Source organism: Alligator mississippiensis, chromosome 2 (assembly GCF_030867095.1).
Source record: "Alligator mississippiensis isolate rAllMis1 chromosome 2, rAllMis1, whole genome shotgun sequence".
Taxonomy (NCBI): Eukaryota; Metazoa; Chordata; order Crocodylia; family Alligatoridae; genus Alligator; species Alligator mississippiensis.
In genome coordinates, this window is record NC_081825.1 from 272,973,038 (window position 1) to 272,993,276 (window position 20,239).

At 44.4% G+C, this 20,239-nt stretch overlaps 1 protein-coding gene across 14 annotated transcripts in view; it reads right to left on the reverse strand.

The window, feature by feature from the left end:
* Nucleotides 1-20,239, reverse strand: part of EFCAB11 (EF-hand calcium binding domain 11) — a 150,457-nt gene that overhangs the window by 80,435 nt on the left and 49,783 nt on the right. For 3 of the 14 annotated variants that reach the window (XM_059723172.1, XM_059723165.1, XM_059723166.1), the window contains one exon: nt 16,688-18,982. The exons of 8 other annotated variants lie outside the window; for them this stretch is intronic. In XM_059723172.1, coding sequence (XP_059579155.1) covers nt 18,829-18,982 — 154 coding nt within the window. In that variant the 3' untranslated portion in view covers nt 16,688-18,828. Of the gene's footprint in view, nt 1-11,896; nt 11,995-16,687; nt 18,983-20,239 lie in introns of those variants that run through there. 3 more of the 14 variants (XR_009460245.1, XR_002088459.2, XR_009460244.1) reach the window with 2 other exon arrangements.

The window sequence follows — 20,239 nt, forward strand, 5'->3', positions numbered from 1 at the left end:
CTAAAACAGGGCATGCACATATACAAACTCATCCCCTTCCTTCACAAAGCCAGAGGTCATTAAATCATATTAAAATTAAAACTTCCCCCTAACACAAACATACTCTCAAATTCCCAAAAACATGATCCAAAGTTCACTCAAGTTAATGAAAAGACTTCCAGGTATCTATTAAAATCCTTGAAAAATATCAGAATCTGGACTTTTGTCTTTTCTCACTTCCCCTTATATGAGTAAACACTTTTATTCAAACTGTTTACATACATTTTGTAGGGCAACTCAAAGGATCCAAGAGAGACTGCTAATGGGAGAAAGGCTGGAAACAGATGTCACCTTTAAGCCACCATAACAATATTAATGGTGGCACAAAGCAAATAGACATCCATGCCCTTTGTCACATGACAAAAAGCCAAATTTATGACCACAACAAAAGGTAATAATAATTAGCACCACTTTTTTTGCTGCAGATGCCAATTTGCTTTATGGTGGGAGAGTGTGGGCAGCCCAGTGCTGTCTGCACTCTCCAGCCAGGGGCGATGCATTGGGTAATGCATGTAGCTGCATGTGCACCTCCTGAGGGTAGCAGTGTATCCCCTACAAAAAGGCACCACAGACACTGTCAGCAGTGCCTATGGGCGAATGCTGCTCGCCACCCGACCACTGACACTGCTAGTGGTGTCGTCTGTGGGCGGTCGCTGCTCGCCACCCCACCGTCGGCATCTGCAGGTGGTCTGCGATAGCCCCTTGCCACTGCTGCTGGCGGCACCTGCGGGTAGTCGCTGACCCCTGGTCAGAGCTCACCACCCCCCCCCCCCCCCCAGCATCAACAATGCCTGCAGCACCTGCGGGAGCTCCATGCTTACTGATGCCACGCTCCCGCCACCACTGTGCCCTCCCAGCTGCCAGGGACAAGTGTCGTTCATGTCTCCAGCCACTCCAGATGGGTGCTCTAGGTGCTTGAGGGTCCTGGTCCTGTGTGCTCCAGAAATTCCTGCACAGTATTTGGCCCCTAAAGCCCTGGCGGCACCTGTTTGGCTTTCCCTGCTTACAGAAATGTCACCCTGTGAACCTCTAGGGCGCATCTCTGATAAGCAAGCAACCTGTCACCCACTGTTCTGCAAGATCAACAGGCAGAACAATGGGAAACGTGTGTTTCATCCAATGAAGTGGATCAGCTGTGCTGAGGGACATCCTAGCACAGCTGATCTGCTTTATTCAGCAACGTCTATTTACACCCAGAGAGAGACTCCCTCTGATTAACTTACTCAAACCCAGTACAGGCTGGCTATGACTGAAAACTGTTAAAGCCTAATAGCTACACAGTGAAAGAAGTTTAGTGGTCTGGTCCTAGCACACCAATATTTCCATCATAAGAAACCAATATCTACAACTACTAATAGTCTCAGCCAAGAGGCCATGGATTGAATGTTGTTTTTATCTAGACATCAACTTACGTGGCACTAGCAATAGGCATTAAATTTAAATTTTTCACGCAAAGTTGGCCCCTTCTACCTCAACCTCGAAATACAAGTATGTGGCAGTGTGGGGAAAGACATGGTGGTTTTTCTGTGGCTATATAAAGGGCTTCCATTTTCAAGGTATTTCAAAAACATACACTTTATGACGCAAAACTTACACTTTAAGCACAAGTCTTTACGTTTGTCTTCATAAACTGCTAAACATTTAAGATAGGTAAAAATTTTTGTTTTGGAAAATCTGAGATTAAAGTTTTGTTTTGGAAGTACTCGTTTTTATTCTACTACTAAGAAACTGACAGAGGCGACTGGTAGGGGGTGCACAGGGGTGCACATGCCTCTCTTGATGGGACCAGCGCCCCCTGATGGCCGACACTGATGCTGCCAGTAAGGCTGGTGCCCCCCCTGACAGGGTTGGCAGCTTCTGTGGGTGCCCCCCCAGATTCAGGAGGCACCAGTCACTCATGAACTGACAGGTTCTCTTCTGACATGGGAGCTTTCTGGATTGCCTGGGAATGAGACAACACACACACACGCACACACGGTCAAGTTTGGCTTAACCACGCTAATGGAAAACTGGAGTAATTCACTGGTGCAAATGCAGAACATGGTCAATTTGATACAGTCAGCTCTCTTTCTGGCTTAAGACCTTATTTCCTTGATGTGAGAATGACTGCAAACCCCAGCATCCTCAGACGAAATGTAAAACATACATGTAACTGCTTTTCTATAAAAACACTATACAGAATCAGTGTGCGTATACAATCACACTGTATTGACTGCAGAATAAACATGCAGAATTGTATGTATTCAAAGAGAGGCAGTTAGCCAGGTGTGGCACATTCGGCAGGGAGGAGGGGAAAAATGACTTGCTTACACTCCCTCCTTTACTTGCGGCACGGCTGGGACTCACCCAGATGGCGAGACCCTTTTGGAGCCGGGAAAACTGAGGTGTGGCCACCACCCAGTCCCAGCTGTGCTGAAAAGACTCCCCAGGCTGGGAGCCAACAAAGGAAATGTGCACTGGCATGATCAGGCTTCCTGACTTGGCCCAGGGCTGGAGCTCCACACTAGCTATGCCACCTAACAGCTGGCTAGTTAGTCAGGGCTCAACCATTCCCTCAGCAGGGATCACAAGCCCCAGCTGTGCAGCAGAACTGGCTCCCGATTGGAGCAGAGAACTAACGGTGAGCCTCAAGAAGCCTGAGGAACTGAGGTGCAGGGGTGAGCAGATGACAAAATGAGCTGAGCACCAGGCAGGTGAGAGCACTAAGCTGCTCACCTTTTGTTATACAGGACGAACTCCTGGGTATTCTGGGAGCTGGACCTGGTGCCTTCACCCATGAGGCTGGTTGCAAATAAGATTTTAAATATTAATATGGAGTAAATAAGGCCATGTGTAGATGAAACGAGAGGTGTGTGCGCACGACAATTTAAAGCGGGCTAAATGCTTTTGCACCACTTTAATGGTGTCAGTGTTTGCATGCCTCGGCAGTGTATTGAGCAGTAATTCCAGCCACAGTATGAAATTCGGCAGGATAAAGTGCCTTAAATGACTTGGGGTGCAGCAAACTTTTGTTGCCCCTACAGCCATGGAGTGAAACACTGGGCTCTGTGCAGCTCCAAGGCTCTGCAAGAAGCAGGATCTGCCCAAGAAAAGCAGCGAGCCTGATCTTTTATTTTCTCCCCTGGAGCCTGCCTGCCTGCCTAAGCTGCACAGGGGCCTGGTGCTTCCCTCCATGGCTGCAGTGCCCCCCGGGACTGCCTGAACTGGGTGCCTGCAGGCAGGTGCCACCTGTGGGGTCCCACTGCTGCCACGGAGGGAAACACCAGCACCCCCCACCCCCGAAGCTCAGGGACCGCTCAGCTTGCTGGCAGCTTGCCCTCCCCTCCCCGCTGGAGAGGCAGGTAAGCGTAGGGTGTCCCCACAAAACAAGAGGTGTGTGTGCATGACAATTTAAAGAGGGCTAAATGTTTTTGCATCACTTTAATGGTGTTGATGTTTGCATGCCTCGGCAGCGTATTGTGCAGTAATTCCAGCTGTAGTATGAAATTTGGCAGCATAATGCACCTTAAATGACTTGGAGCGCAGGAAAATAAAACTCTTCTGAGGAGTTTTAGTTTGCTGCCCCTACAGCCATGGAGTGAAGCACTGAGCTCCATGCAGCTCCACAGTTCTGCAGGAAACCCTGGAGGCAGCCTGGCAGCAGCCTGGGAAAGCAGGCTCTGCCCAAGAAAACCAGTGAGTCTCATCTCTCCTCCCCAGCCAGAGCCTGCATGCCTGCCTGAGCTGCATGGGGGCCCGGTGCTTCCCCCCACATTTGCTGTGTACCTCACGACTGCCCAAGCCGGGTGGCTGCAGGCAGGTGCTGTCTGGGGGTGGAGGGCCACCGCTGCTGTGGAGGGAAGCACCAGCCCCCGCTGGGAAGCACCAGCCCAGGGACCGCTCCGCCCACTGGCAGTTCACCCTCCCCTCCCCACCGGAGAGGCAGGTAAGTCAGAGGGGTGTGTGCATGACACGGGGGCTTAATCAACCCTAAACTGAAGCAGTGTTTTTTAAAACCCATTGCTTCAATTCAGGGCTCCCATTTCATCTACACACAGTGTAAGACTTTAAATATTAATGTGGAGTGATTGCAGACTCCTCTTGAGAGTCTGAGCCATAGAGGATACTACCGGATGTATGAGATGGGAGTGTAGGGGTCGGAGGAACTCCCATTCAGGCCCCTAAGGCCCACCAACTGGTCCAGAAGGGCTCAGTGGGCCTGGTGGTCTCTGTTGCTTTCCCCCCAAGAGTTATGATGGTTGCTAGGCTGAACACCACCTCTTATAATTTTTCAATCAAAGTCATGGCAGGCAGGGGTGATACATAGTGGGTGGTCACCGCTCGCCACCCCGCTGCTGACACTGCTGGCGGTGTCTGCGGGCAGTCCACAATCCGCGCTGGCTGCTGCTGCCACCTGCTGGTGGTGGCAGTGGTGAGTAGTCGCTGACCCTTGGTCGGCGCTTATCACCTCCTCCTCTTGCTGCTGACAGCACCAGCAGTGTCTGTGGGAGCTCCCACTTTACCACCACCACACTTCTGCCACCACTGTGCCCCCCCAGCTGCCGGGGCATGAGTCATTTGTGATGGCAGGCGAGACTGAGTGAAAATAGGAACAGCCTCACCTTGAGGAGGGAACAACCCAGGCCACCTTATTAAGACTCAGACTAGCCCAGGTCACCAAGGCGTTCTTAGCCTACTGCAGAAGGGAAATTGCAACTTGGTAACACTATGTTAGTCCGAAGTCTGGCAGAAGGCAAAGCAGGGCGCCACCTTATGGGCTAACTTGTTCAGAGAGGCATAAGCTTCCATAGGCTGCAGCTTACTTCATCCGAGGCAGTTAAATAGTTTTAAGATGCTCAAATATCATAGTGATGGATGTGTATACTTTAAAAAAAAGATAATTTAAATAGAACTCTTATTTTGTGTTTCTAACTCAATAACTTTAACAGATAGTTATTATTTTTGCCTGGTTTGTATTATATGTTATTAACATACCATATTTACCCAGAATCAAGATGACTTCAAGTTTAAGACAAAACCTCAATAATTAGATTATATTCATGAAAAACTATGTTTGTTATAATTTTTCATGTATAGAATCTACTTATTAGAGGGTCCATCTTATATCTGTACATCCCAACTGCTGCAGTGGGGAAATCAGCAGTGGGGGGCAGGCAGCCTGCCCTCTGCCCCTTCCTGCCCATGCCACTTGCTCCCACCCTGTGCCTACATTTTCCTGCAACCTGCCCCCACCTCCCAGTAGTGCCTCCCTTGTCTACTTTCCCCCTGCAATCTACTCCTCCAGTGCCTGTCACTCCTTGGCCACTTGCCCCCTCTTCTACCACTGCTTATCCTATGCAGTAGCTCCAGCTCCAGCTCTGGCCCCAGCCAGGCAGCAGTGGCAGTGGTAGCCCTGGGCCCAGGTCAAGGGCAGAGCCAGAGCCTACTGCTGGGGGTCTCCCTCATGCTCCCAACCTGTACTGCAGTCTCCACTCAGCTGTTCCCTGGGACCCTTCTCCCACCCCTCCCTCCTGCCCCCAGACACGATCTCCTCTGCACTTTGATTACATGCTACATAGAATTTTAGTTATATACAATGATTGAGGAAGATACAGTAGATTTACTTTTTTAGAATAATGTACACTTAGATTATCATTAGAGAATGATATGCTGGCAGGTTGTTCATATTCTAAAACTGGAGTGAGATTTAAAACTGTCACTGTGTTCTGTTTTCAAATAATCTGTTAGCTCTTCTTTAGTAAGTACCTCCTACAGATTTCTAGCCCAAACTATATTGTCTTTGGAATTGCTGCTTGTTCAGGAGTTATCTTGTTTAGTGGAGCACCATACAAGATGAGAATGGGGTGATTTGGTACCAGTAAATTCATAAAATAGCCTCACCTAGAAGTCTAACTTTAGGTTAGTTCCATGCATGTGAAGAAAATTGTTTCTTATCCCAGATTTCTGCTACAAAGTATTTAAAAATGTCTATAATTGTTCTAAGATAAGGCACAGGGTAAGATATTATCAAAACAATACATGGTCATAATCTTTTACAGTTAAATTTACAAAGGAGATAGAAACTTTATTTGAAAAGAAGTCTTTAAGTTATTTTCTCCAGGGATTCTTTCCTTCTTCTTATAAAGTTGCATTTATCTACCATGTTCATTTTAATGAGCTCCACGTGGAGGTTAAAGATCAGACCTCAAGAGCCAAAGATCAAGTTATCACAGCTTCACATAATGGATTTCTTGAATGTGTTCATATCATGGACATTAAGCATGCTACTGTTTTAATCAAAACTGTGCAAATACTGCTGTATGAGTCAATCTCACATGTTGCCTAAAGCCTCAGTGTCTATATTTGATTAATCTTTAAATAATTACCTTACCACCTATAACTTGGCCCTATCCACAATTTGAAGAATCTTATAACACCCTGGAGGAAATTTTGATTTATTGCTAATTGGTGTTGGTTAGGGAAAACATGGGGGAAAAAGGCTAGCTCTCTTTTCTTCCCTCTCAGTCATGATCCCCAGCTCCCTCTGCATTAGCAAGTAGAAAGGAGTTGACTGGGATCTAATCCCTGATCCCCAAATCAGCATCCTGCCATGCCCCATACCACGACACCTTTAAATGAACATGTGCTAGGGGCCTAAGACATACACACTGCTTGTGTTTCAATTGATCACTGGCCAGTTAACCAATTGAACCCTCTTCCCAATTAACTGTTCACAAGCCTAAGGACTGTTCTGACAACCAAAATGGACTTTAATGAGATCTTAAAAATCAGTGTCTTGACAGAAGAAAAGAAGCATAAGGATGTACGAGCCACAGATCTCTTTCCAAGTTATCTTCTACTTTTTCTCTGGGGTCACAAATCATAGCAGCAAGGCATTTGAATCCTGTCTTAAAATCTGTTCCCACTGTTAGTGTTTGTGGATCTAACCTTAGTAGGAAATGCATGGAAAAGATTATTAGGAAGTTTGCTGAACCTCTATAAACTAGTCCACATTATTTCCTTAGTGATCCTTAGGGGCATCAGTTAAATGTGTTTATCACTCTGAGTGTGATTTGTTTATGAAAAGAAAAGGGAATCTTTATTTTTCCTTATATCTCATAGGTAAACACACCTGGCTAACCATTGCCTAGAATTTCTTAGTCTGAGTGATACCATTGGTCCAATGCAATTAATGAATCTACACTAGTCAAGGTTTAAGAGTTAATTCAGACTCTGTTTAACAAGAACTTCTGAAAGGCATGAGCATGACTGTGCAGTAATGTGCAGATATCTGATGTGTAGACTGTGTAGATATTGCAATACATAACATAATAAAATCACATAATTCATTAATTATAATATGCTTAAAACCAAAACTACACCATGAACTTCATGTATAATTTTGATTGGCAATGTTTATTAACCACTCAGACTATAAGTTTGGCCCTATCCTATTCAATCTAGGATCTGTATGTGACCCAGAAGTTCACCTTGTTACTTCTGAGTGGATACTTAAAGCAAATAAACCCATGTTACAGTTATGTGTTTCTACTAGAAAAACTGATGACACTAACACCAAAAAGAACATGAAAAGATTTTTTTAATGTTAAATTTTTAGTGATGTTATCATCTATAAAACAGGACATTTCCTAAACTCAGTTTATGGATCTCTTTTAAACTAGGAAAACAGAACGGCGGGGCACCAAAGGCACCATTCGCACTTCTGCTTGCAGGTAATAACTTCAATTTGGTGGGGCTAAAGGAAACCTGGTGGGACCCTAACCAAGACTGGGTGGTACACATTGAGGGCTCCAGGTTGTACAGAAGGGACAGAGTAGGGAGGAAAGGGGGTAGGGTTGCTCTCTATGTAAAGGAGCATTATACATCCACCCTAATCAAAATGGGATCAGAGGAGGAGAAAGTTGAGGCTTTGTGGGTTAGGATACATGGAGGTCAAAGGGAAAGGGACTTGGCAGCGGGGGTCTGCTACAGAGGAAAAGCCAAGAGGAAAAGCTAGACTTGGAATTCTTGAGGCAGCTCGCAGAGGCTGTACAGTCTAGGGACGTGGTTGTCATGGGGGACCTAAATTAACCTGACATCTGCTGGGAGAAGCAGTCAGCCAAATCCAATTGTTCACGTAGGTTCTTAACCTGTGTGCAGGACCTTCACCTAACACAGGAGGTATATTATCCCACACAGGGGAAATGCCTTACTGGACTTGGTGTTCGGTACAGGGGAGGACCTGGTAGGGGAGCTGCAGATTTGTGGTCACTTTGGGGACAGTGATCACCAATCAATCAAATTTACCATCCAGAGCAGGGTGGATAAGATAACTAGTAGGGTGGAAGTGCTTGACTTTAGGAAGGCTAACTTCAGTGTGCTCAGGAGTGTAGTCAATGATGCACTGCAGGATAGGAGTATTGGCGAGATGAGAGTCCAGGAAGGGTGGTCGTTTCTAAAGGAAGCAATCCTTCAGGCACAGAGGGAGACAATCCCAGTATGAGGGAAAAGGGGGAAAGGAGCCAAAATACTTCCTTGTCTAAACAGGGAAATCCAGGAGAGCCTAAGGGCAACAAAGAAGACATATATGCAGTAGAAGCAGGGGGTAGCTACCGAGGAGTATACCTACTTGGCCTGTACTTGTAGGGAGGCGGTTAGAAAGGCCAAAGCAAATACGGAGCTGAGGCTGGCAACACAAATTAAAGACAACAAAGAAGTCTTTTTTTAGGTATGTAAGGAGTAAAAGGAAAGTGCAGGGCAGCATAGGACCCCTACTGAACAAGGAGCAATTAGTGACAGACAGGGGGGACAAGACTGAGCTATTCAATGAGTTTTTTGCCTCAGTGTTCTTGAACAGGGGTCAAGATAAGTTTCCTAATGGGCTCTTAGACAGGTATCAGAGGAACACCAGACCACCAACTGTTGACGCTGACTTGGTGCAGAGTCACTTGGATGGACTGGTTGTGTTCAAGTAAGGAGGCCTGGATGAGCTTCATCTGAGAGTCAGGGCTTGGAGGACTGGAAAAGGGCCAGTGTGGTCCCTATTTTCAAGAAGGAAATCCGAGTAATTACAGACCAGTCAGTCTCACCTCCATCCTTGGAAAGGTCTTTGAAAAGATTATGAAGGATCATATCTGGGGGAGTCCAGCAGGAAACAAATAATGCAGCAGGGAAACCAGCATGGATTTGTAACAGGTATATCATGCCTAACCAATCTGGTTTTGTTTTATGACAGGGTCACAAAATGCTTAGATGCAGGAGTAGAGATGGATGTCGTTTTCTTGTATTTTAGCAAGGCCTTTGATACAGTACCTCATCCTATTCTCATAAATAAATTAAGAGGCTGTGGTATAGATATTTACATGGTCCGGTGAGTGGCAAGTTGGCTTAGCAGTCACACCCAAAGAGTGGTAGTAGACGGGTTGGTATTGACCTGGAAGGATGCGTGTAGCGGAGTCTGTCAGGGTTCGGTCCTTGGACCTGTACTCTTTAATATCTTCATCAGTGACTTGGATGTGGGTGTGAAGTGTACTCTGTCCAAGTTTGCAGATGATACTAAATTGTGGGGTGAACTGCACACTCCAGAGGGTAAGGAACATTTGCAGACAGACCTGGACAGGTTACAAGTGGGCAGGAAACAATGGGATGCAGTACAACAAGGACAAGTGCAGAGTGCTGCACCTAGGGTGCAAAAATATCCAGCACACCTACTGGCTGGGAAGTGACTCTTTCAGCAGCACAAAAGTGAAAAGGGATCTTGGAGTCATAGTGGATTCCAAGATGAACATGAATTCTCATTCTGACAAAATCATCAGCAAAGCTAACTGCACTTCATTGTGCATCAGCAGATGCATGACAAATAGAACAAAGAAGGTGATACTTCCCCCCTTTATGCGGCATTGGTCAGACCGCAGTTGAAGTACTGCATCCAGGTTTGGGTGCCATACTTCAAGAAGGATGTCGATAGACTCAAGAGGGTCCAGAGGAAAGCCACTTGTATGGTCAGGGGCTTACAGGACAAGCCCTATGAGGAGAGACTGAGGGACCTGGACCTCTTCAGCCTCCGCAAGAGAAGGCTGAGAGGTGATCTTGTTCACCAGGGCGCCTCTTGGGGTAACAAGGAACAATGGTCATAAACTGACAGAGAGAAGATTTAGGCTAGATATCAGGAAAAACTTCTTCACAGTAAGGGTGGCCAAAATTTGGAATGGGCTTCCAAGGGAGCTGGTGCTCTCCCCTACCTCGGGGGTCTTTAAGAGACATTTGGCTGGGGTCATCTGACCCCATCACTCTTTCCTGCCTAGACAGGGGGTTGGACTCGATGATCTGTTGAGGTCACTTCCAACCCTAGCATCTATGAATCTATGAACAACGGAACAAATTTTAACTTAAAATGTAGATTTGACCAATTTGCTCAAGTTCTTAGAAATAACCATTTAAAATCTGTTAAAATACTCATATTGTACATCTATCTGGCTATTCCCAGAAAGCTCAGGTCTTCAAATGTGTACAAAATCTTCTGGATCTTAAGAACCTTTTGACTGAGAGATTTGGATCACCAAACAGGCTCTGTTTTCAGAATCAATAGCCCCTTAAGCTAAATAACCAGAAAAAACCCAGATACTTACAGAGTAAATATTTTTTTCATTTTTGTATGTAGGTGGTGTAACAAGCCCAGACCCTGAATACAGCCAGGTATGCCTTTGAGACACATTCCTGGATATTCTTAACACCTTTAGGGGTGCCTTCAGCCACAAACCCGTCTGTCGTCTGCTGTTTGACCACTAAGAACAAGGTGAGATGAGCCAAGGGCCAACCCTTTGGCGTGGGCCACCTCAGCCTTACCTGCCTTATCCAGGGCTTGCCAGCTCTTAGTAGAGGAGATTTTGCCAGCAGAAAAATCACACCCTTGGTCAGAATAGATAGATCCCCACCCCCTTCTGCAGAAAAGGCCTGCCTCTATAGTCAAATACTCTGAAATCACACTTACCCTGACAATTAGTGAGTTATAAGAAATAACAAAAGTCTTATAAAAAATAAGGGCAAACATAAGAAATCAATAACATGTATTAGATACAGACAGAGATATAAGAACAAACAAACAAAAGGAAATGCCAGAACAATAACCTGGTTTTTGCCCTGCATCTTGAATTCAAGAACGCAGTTTCCACTCAGCCCATTAGCTAAGGGACCTCAGTTTCCCTATTCCCAGGAACACTAAAACAAAAGATGTGCTCTCCTGTCAAGGCTTAAGTATGGTTTCTTGTCTGACCATTTACATATATCATCCATTGGCTTTTTGGGAAGCCCATACTATGTGTTTAACTTCCTGTCCCACAAATAGAAGTTTCTTTCCTGATCTGAACATGACCAGGAGAATATTTGCACATTCTTTTAGTTATATCCCAAAGATACTGTCTCACACTTGATTTCCCCACTGAGAGAAATTCCTTCCCTGAGTAGTCTGAATAGCCAGGTGTTCTTAAGGGACTCTTCTTCTAAAATGTAAATTTGTCATTATCTGAAAGTAAACATACTCAAGACAGTTGCTAATTTTCAGTGTGTGAATAGGCAAGGAATGCTTAAGTTAATCGCTTCTCCACTAAACAGTGTTGGCTAAATTATAAAGATATATCAAAATTACCTTTATATCAAATACCAAAATTCATGCAGACGTAACAATGATATGGGTGAATACAGCTTGATGCTACTTATAGATAAAGACTATGTCTGCTGTATCAGTTAAACAAACTCAAGAAAACAGCTATGAAGTTCCATGAATATTTTAGAATATAGCTGGTTTGTGACAAGTGGGTATAAGCATAAGCCTCATGTATGAGCTTCCTATCATTTGGATATTTATTTGAGCTGTACATACCCCATGTCTCCTTGTGGACCAAAGGATGCCATAAGAGTGAGAGGAGCTGTGACCCTCTCTGAGTTTCCTTTCAATTCCAAATATTTTGACATAGGATCCTGAAAGGAGGGATGAAAGGTGGGTAAGAGGATCTACAATGACAACAGCATCTCAGAAAGTCTCAGCTACACTGGCAAGCAAGCACGCTCAGTGCATATCCCACTGTACTTGATTGGCAAGCAGTATCATCTTAGCATGATAGGCTGTATCATTTAAATAAAGACTGGAGTACTGCTCTCCCAAACTTAGCCTCTGATCTAGCAGTGATGTTCAACATGTAATATGTAGGGACCTGTGGAAATCACGAAATCTGGCATTGCCTGCAAAAGTGGACAATGTCCATGAAATCAGCAAAAATAAAGAAGAAATCTTACTGAAAATAAAATGCTGGCTCCCCAGAGGGAACCAGCAGTCCTCAAGGTACTGCAGCTGAGCCATACAGCCCACTGGGGGAAAAAGGAGAGGGGGGAATGCTGGTACAAAGTGGGGCCCCAAAATTCCACCCCCACTCCTCACCGCTGATTGGCTGAGAGGGATGTCTGTCATGTGACTGTGTCATGTGACCACCACTCCAATCCCTAGTAATACATGATGAGTTGCGTGCAGACCCAACCCTGGCCTGCCCTGTGCCTCCTCCAGACTGCCTGCCCATGGCTGGGCAGAAGCTGCTGCACAGTCAGGGAAAAACAGCTCCTCCCCCTCACCCCTGCCAGGCTCTTCTTGCTACAGCCACCAGGAGTCCATGCCTGGGTTGCCCTGCAGTTCCTCTCTGCCACCATCATCACTGCCTCTGGGCTACCCAACGGGGCAGCAGTAGCATTGCAAAGGAGCTGCAGGGCATCCCGGGTGAGCTCTGGGTGGCTGCAGCAAGAAGGGCCTGGCAGAGGTGAAGGGGAGGGGCCACTTTCCCCTCCACTCTGAGCAGCAGCTTCTGCCTGGCTGCTGCCACTGCTCAGTGCGGGCAGGTGAGTCCAGAGCAGAAATGGGGCAGGATAGGGGTGGGGCTGCGCATGCGGGTTCTGGCTGGTCCAAAGCTGGTCCCCTCCACTAGGCCGAGTCTAGAGCAGACGCACAGTAGGTCAGGGTTGGGGCTGTGTGCATGGATACCCACCAGTACCACATGAGTACGGCCAGCAGCAGTAGCTGGAAGGAGCCACTGCCATCTGGGTTGCCTAGAAAGGCAGTCCAGCTGTGAAGCTGCCCCAGCCCCTCTGCATGTGCAGGGGGTGGCGGGATGCACCATGGGCCAGGTGGTGCCTGGGCCAGGCAGGACTGAGACCCACTGAGGCCTGGAGAATGTCCATCTGTGGGGTGGATCTGGCCTGTGGGCTGTATTTTGCCCACCCCAGTCTAGATCATGTTGGTATGCTCATATCAACAATCTTGTACACTTGGAGGAGTAAGCCCTTTTCTGCGGTCCCACCGTAATCTCAGCTACTTCCTTTCAGCCTGGGTAAATGACAATGTGCAAGTCAAAAGCCAAAAATCAGTTCTGAGCCTGAAGCAATGGAAAGGTGGAGGCAAACAATACCATCAACCTGTCCAATCCTAGAATTAGGGAACCTAAGCAAAGACTTCTATTATTTCTCTGAAATTGGGAATAATATTTGGAGTAAAAGCTTGTTCCCCTATTTTCCCCAAAACATTTTCTATGGCTCCTAAATGAAACAATGAGGCCACTTCTTTTTGTAATAGGCTCTTGCGAGAAGGGCCCTTGAAGGGGCAGAAGGAAATAGGAGTAATCACAGATGATGATGTATAACACCTACTCTTTGCTGTTGCTTCTCACGATGTCTGACAGAATGAAGTGAGCATATTATAAGTACTGATGAGAATGATATTGTAGATAGCAACAAAATAAAAAGCAGTGCTGTATTAAGTTTTTCAGAGAACAAATGGTATTTAACAGTACAGAATGAAAATATACGATAGAGGAGCACACAAAATTGTAAATACTAGGGGTGCGTGAAGTGGGCCCTTTTCAATTAGGATTCGGCCTGAATCAGGGACAGTGATTCGATTCGTTGATTCGGATCACTGTCCCCAATTTGATTTGGCCAAATCCAAATCTGAAGATTCAATACTGATTTGAAGAATCAGTGATTAGGACATAGACACAGCTTTAAATGTTTTTTCAACATACCTTGAGGTACTAGGTGCAGCTTGCAAATGCTGCAATGCTGGGGCAGATGGAACATCCCACAGGAGCAGGGGGAGGGAGGGAGGGCCCTGTATGCTCGGTGACGAACCTGGAAGTGGACCAGAAGTACTTCCAGTCCACTTCCACGTCTGACAGGGAGTGTGCAGGCCCTCCCAGCTCAGCAACTGGCTATGGGGGGACCCTGGGTGTCCCCACAGACCCAGGAGACACCAGTCACTGAGCCAGGGGGTGCAGCCCCCCCCCCCCCCCCCCCAACGTGCTCCCTGGCGGACCTGGAAGTGGATCAGAAGTGCTTCTGGTCCACTTCCAGGTCTGCTGTCGAGTGCACTGGGGAGCCCTCTGCGCTTTTGTGGGACACTCCATGTGCCCCAGCATCGCAGCACTCACAAGCTGCCTGCTACCTAGAGGTATATAGAAAAAACATTTAAAGCTGTGTCTATGTCCATATCACCAAATCTTTCCGAATTTCCCCGATTCGATTCAGAGAGATTAAAGGGTCCAATGATTCAGTTTGGATTTAGAGATTTAGCCACTGAATCAGGCTGAATCTCCACCAAATTGAATTAGGGACCAAAGCTTCACACAGCCCTAGTAAATACCTTGCAGAGGTGGCCATCATTTATGTTTGTGCAGTGAATAGTTCAATAATGTTCCCTACATTGCTCTGGCCTTTATGCACTTCCACAATATAAATATTAAACAACAATTATCAGTATTGGGTAGGCTGCTACATTAAGAAAACATGCACTAAATATTTAACTGGAAAGAAAAAGAATTTTCTACAATACCTATGATGATGCAAGAAAAATGTATTTGTAGGATTTGAGGATATGGAATATGCTTCAAGTTCAATTTGTGTTTATGTCATGTACGTGATCAATATTTCACAGGAGTTTTACATTGTCCAAATCAAAATTTCAGATCTTTTGTTGTGCAACTATGGCAGAGTAATCTCAAAGACTTTCTTTAGGTCCCAATTCAGAGCAGCATTTATTTAAAAAAATCATGAATTCCCTAATTAATTTGTACAAGTCCCCAGTCCACTGAAGTCAATTAAAACAAATTATGTTTGAATGCTTTGCTAAACAGGTGACTGGTTTACTTGGAGAGTCATCTTTAAGTCTTTGGTGAAAGTAAAATATAAAAAAAACAGGAGCAAGGAAGATGAAAAGCAGCACTAAATTCAAAGCCCCTTAGTCATCCTGAAATGACAAGATATTCCTGCATAACTTTGTCCGTATGCCCCATTTGATCAAAAAAATTCTGGTCTTCAACTGACATTTAAACAAACTATTTTTGGCAGACTCCAGTGCAACTTTTTCTAGAGGTACTATTTTGAAGCCTTTTCTGAAACATTTTAAAGGGCATGCACATTTGTAGAGCTAGCCTTTTGAAGCTTTTAAAGGCATTTGAAACATTTCAATAGTCTATTCTACCTGCACCCCATGGGTGTGGATACACATAACGACTGAACCGTTCCAAAGTGCCATGGACTGGGAACTGGTTCACAACTGTTGCAGGTCAACATCCTAGGTACAAAAGCCACTGAAATAACACCACAGGTGGGAGTGAGTACTGATCCCAGCATGCCTTGGAGTGGGTAAGTAGGAGAGAGGAGCGCAGAATTTGGGGGCTCCAGGGGATCAGTGACTTATGGCTGGAGATGTTTTCACTTTTTAGCTTTCCCTTCTCTCCTAAACATGATTTCAACAAAGTTCAGTAGCCTGCCCACCCATCTATGGGTGTGGCATGCAACTTGTGTCACTTGCAATTAATGCTGTTTGCAGCCCCCAGTTGCCTAGAAGCTGGATGGCCTTGACTTTGAACAAAGTTTTCAGACTAATGATTTTAAAATTCATGGACACAATCTTTGGCTGTGTAGACATGTTCAAATGATCTGGAAGAATTCTCTCAGGTTTGTTTTCCTGGTAGAAATACTAATTCAGAGATCCCTGAAGAGACATTTGAATGCTAAGCCCCTGTGCACACATCTTGGCCTGCTCTGCAGGCTTGCATTCTGCCTGACGACAGAGGACAGCATTGCACAGGGAAGCCCTGATTGGCTGACCCAGATTGTCTTGTAGGCTGTGTGTCCCTGCAGCACAATGAAGGGACTGCAAAGGGGCCCCCTGCCCGGCTGGAGCAACAGAGTCCAGCCCAAGTGACATATTGTATCCCCCGACCCAGGGTGGTGGGGCTGGAAGCAAGGCATGCGGGGATGCTGAAGGATAGTGCTGCAGCTTCTCTCAGAATGTACAAGTAAGAAGTTAGCTCTCCCAAGAGAAAATCTCCCAGGAGTCATTTATCTCTGTTTTTTTTTCCCAGGTTATTTTTCTCTTGGAGTGGCCATTGTTGCTCTGGAAAAAGATTCTAAATGTTTGTACAATCAGGATTTTTAGTGGGAGAACAGCGATTCTCCCAGGAAAAGGTGAATGCCTGTACAAGTCCTGTACAAGTTGGTGTAACACTTATGCATCTCAGAGAGGTTTTTGAACTTCGGATTTTGTAACTACAACAATCCAAAGTTCCACTTGGCACAGTACCATATTTCTTGCAATAGCTAGACCCAGGCACATCAGAGAGACATGGACTCCAAAGAGTAGCAAATTCTTTAATTACATGTTCATAAAGGAATTTTTTAAATCTAACCTCTGTGTAGCTAGTAACTGGTTTATAATCATAAAGTATGAAGTTTTCCATCCCATATAATTTTTTTATTCTATTTAATGCAACTGCAAATGTTCTCATTATCTATATAAATGTCTAAACTTCTAGAGTGCTAAGCTCTTGACCTTTGATTACATCTGTGAAATGTGCACTACCATTAATTATCCATTGTGTAAAAAAAGAAAAGTATTTCATTTGACCATCTTAAAATTTCCTGGCATTTAAATTTGTTAAGTATTCCTTTGCTCTTGTACAATGAGAGAGAATACACAGAAGTGCCGAATTTACCTCCTCTATAACAATCATAATTTTGCATCTATCTATAATGGCCACTCTGATTTGTCTGTTTCCTAGTGTACCAATAATTTGCAATCCCTCAGGTTGAATTTTAATAGTTTTGTTTCCATTTCTAAAATCCTATATTTGATTTTGGATATTTTTTCTTTAGAGTAATTGAAAATGAACAGAAATATTCTTGGGGAGGGTATACCATAAGGAAGAGACTGACAGCACCTCTTCACAGGAGCCCAACAGCCCCAGCCGCAAGTTACCCAAAAAGAAGATCACCACACTGTGGAGGGAATTCCCAGTCCATCCAATTCCCAGTCCTTCCCAGTCCTGGCAAGTTAATAAAGCCAGCTTTATTAACTTGCCAGGTTTTCAATTAGTTGATTAAGCTGCAAAAATCTGTGTGGAAGGAGCCGTAAGTGCCAGCAGGCTGCGGGCAAGGCAGAAGCTAAGCCTGCCGAAAAGTTTTCATTCCTTTTTTTTTTTTTTTTTTATTTCGTTGGGTTTTTTTAAGCTGAATTCCACTGGGGACACCTGCAGCCAGGGTCAAATCGGGGTGAATATCATCCCTCCCCAAACTTAGTAAAACATCAAAGTCATGGCAGGTGAGACCTAGGAGGAACTCGTCTGACCAGGTGGCTAGAGCTTTTCTTTGGTGAGGACAGGCAGAAGAATGTCATCGGAGTGCAGAGGGCCGCGTCCCTATGCGGTGATCCCCCGACAACCATTAATTTATAAATTGCAGTAGGACTTAATACATCTCGCTATCCCATTTTTGACAAATTACAATACTTTGCTGGCTTAACTGAAAATGAGCTAAGATTTTTATTTAGCTGCCAAATGATGCTTAGACCCTGTTCTTAAATTGGTATAAAAATAATCTAGAATTCAGTAGGAATTATTTGTTTTAAAAAGTATTACTTTCCACTGTCAAAACTGTAGTTTAGCTACTACTATGCTTTCTCCCTTGCCTTCATCAGGTCCTTCTAAAGCTCCTCAATGTTTTCTTTAGTCTTGACTGAAGTAAATCATCCTGTGTCATCTGCAAGCATTACTACTTTACCGTTCATCTTCTATTCCAGATCAATAATATACACCAAACATCACTGACCCTAGAATAAACCCTTGGACTATCCTGCTCAAACCTTTGTGATGATAAAAACTGACCTACCTTATTGTATTCTTATCTACTCTCTATTCCACTGCAGAATTACTTTTCACCTCATGGCTACTTTCCTTAAATTTCCCCATTAGAGGTTATTGTCAAAGGCTTCCAGAAAGCCTTCGATGCTTAAATTGGTTAATATTTGTGGCATGTTTTGAGATGTAATTTTTCTTCAGAAATAGACCTTGGCAAGCCTATATTTTTAATTTCACATCATCACCAACATATTTGACAACAGATATCCTAAAGGATGATTTTTGATTTAAAACTAATTTGCAAATACAAAAATAGTAACAACATAAAAATTAAAATAAAAAATACATCTCTAAAAAAATCTCAACATTATAAAAAATGCAATCATTTTAACTTGAAAAATGTTTTAAAACAGAAAGTTTGCAGTCATCTACAGTCCAGAACACTTTCATTCAGTCACTCATAAGCCTGTGGTATTTCTTTTGGGAGAAATTTTGTCACTATGTCTATAATACAACAAAACAATTCAATACATTTTTGTCTCCTTGCAGGAGTTGATCTGATACACATACTCATGTTCCTGTTTATCACACTATAGTAGACATACATGTAAGGACTTAAGTACATTTTTACTATCATTTAGTCACCAGTTTTCAATATAAGTTTCCCTTTGTAGCTGTTAGCTGTGACTAGAAAAGGCCAGTCTCTGCATTCTTCACTTCTTTTCCCCATCCCTTCATTGCACTCTTCTGTGCAGGTAACCTTGAGGATCAGGTTTGGAGGGTACTCAGAGCTAAGAGAGAACAGAGAATACAGCAAACTCTTTTCAGGAAAAGTTTATGAATCAAAAACAGAGGATGGCCTTAACTAGAGAAACAGAGGGGGTAATGGGTCATGAAAAATGAGACAAGATGGAAGAAGCAAAGGGAGAGGAAACAATTAGTATTGACATTGAGGGGTTTAGTTTTAAATAATAAAATTGCTATTGCTAACATAAGGATGATTTTAAATACGGTTATTAAACCAAGATATCCCTGTATCTGTACAGCACCTAAAGAGTGGAATTCAGCTCAGTCTTGCCAAATGTTTAGATTGCTATTTACATAAAATTCAAAGAAAAATGTCTATGGTTCTCTCAAGAGCATCCTTAAAGTCAAGCTTTAGTTGAAGCAGAGGATTTGTTTCAATGTTAATGCCATTGTAACAGGACACTGTCCCCAGGCCCTGTTACCATCTGGAGTGCTTCTTTGGACCCAGACACAACCAGGGAATGCAAGACTGATTGAATGGCAGAGAGATGAGCCAATGGCGTCTGGGGTAAACTTGGTGGCCCATGTGCCCAGCGTGGGGTAAAGTAGGCATGTGGGATCCTGGAGCTGGTTCCCATTGGCTGAGGGAGGCCTGGCTAGAAGGATAAGTTGGGCTGGAGAGGGGAAGCACAAGAGAGCCAGAGCTCGTGTATGCTGTGCAGAGGTATGGGACTGACAAGAGGAATTCGGATGTTAAACCGGAGCCGGAGCCAGACCCAGAGTAGAGTAAGGGGAGACCGAGTACCTCTACAAGACAGGCAGCAAGGGGAAACACACGAGGCGAGGGAGCTACTGCCTCTAGTGAGTCCAATAATCCACGGGGTCCTCCCTGAGAATAATGAACCAGGTTAATTGACTGAGAACCCTGGAGGCAAGTGGTCTTACTCTCAATGAGTTAAATGAGTAACAGATTCAAACAGAACTAATCAACCCATGAGATGTAAAAGAATTAATTATAACGAAGGCTGAGAAGCTGATTCACAGGCTAGTCAGTCCTGGGATAAAGGGTATAGGAATTTAGAGTCAACGAATGTATCGATCAGGAAACTGAGTGGGTTGAGAAAATATAAGAAGAGTGATTGACAAGACACTGGGAAATTTGTTAATAGATGGAATATAAATAGTGTTGTTATGTCTGATAATTGGATGGACTGTAAATATGTATGAATTAACATGAAATGCTTGCTAATTAATAGACACAGAATAAGGACAGAGTTGAGCGTGGATTAATTTATTAATTG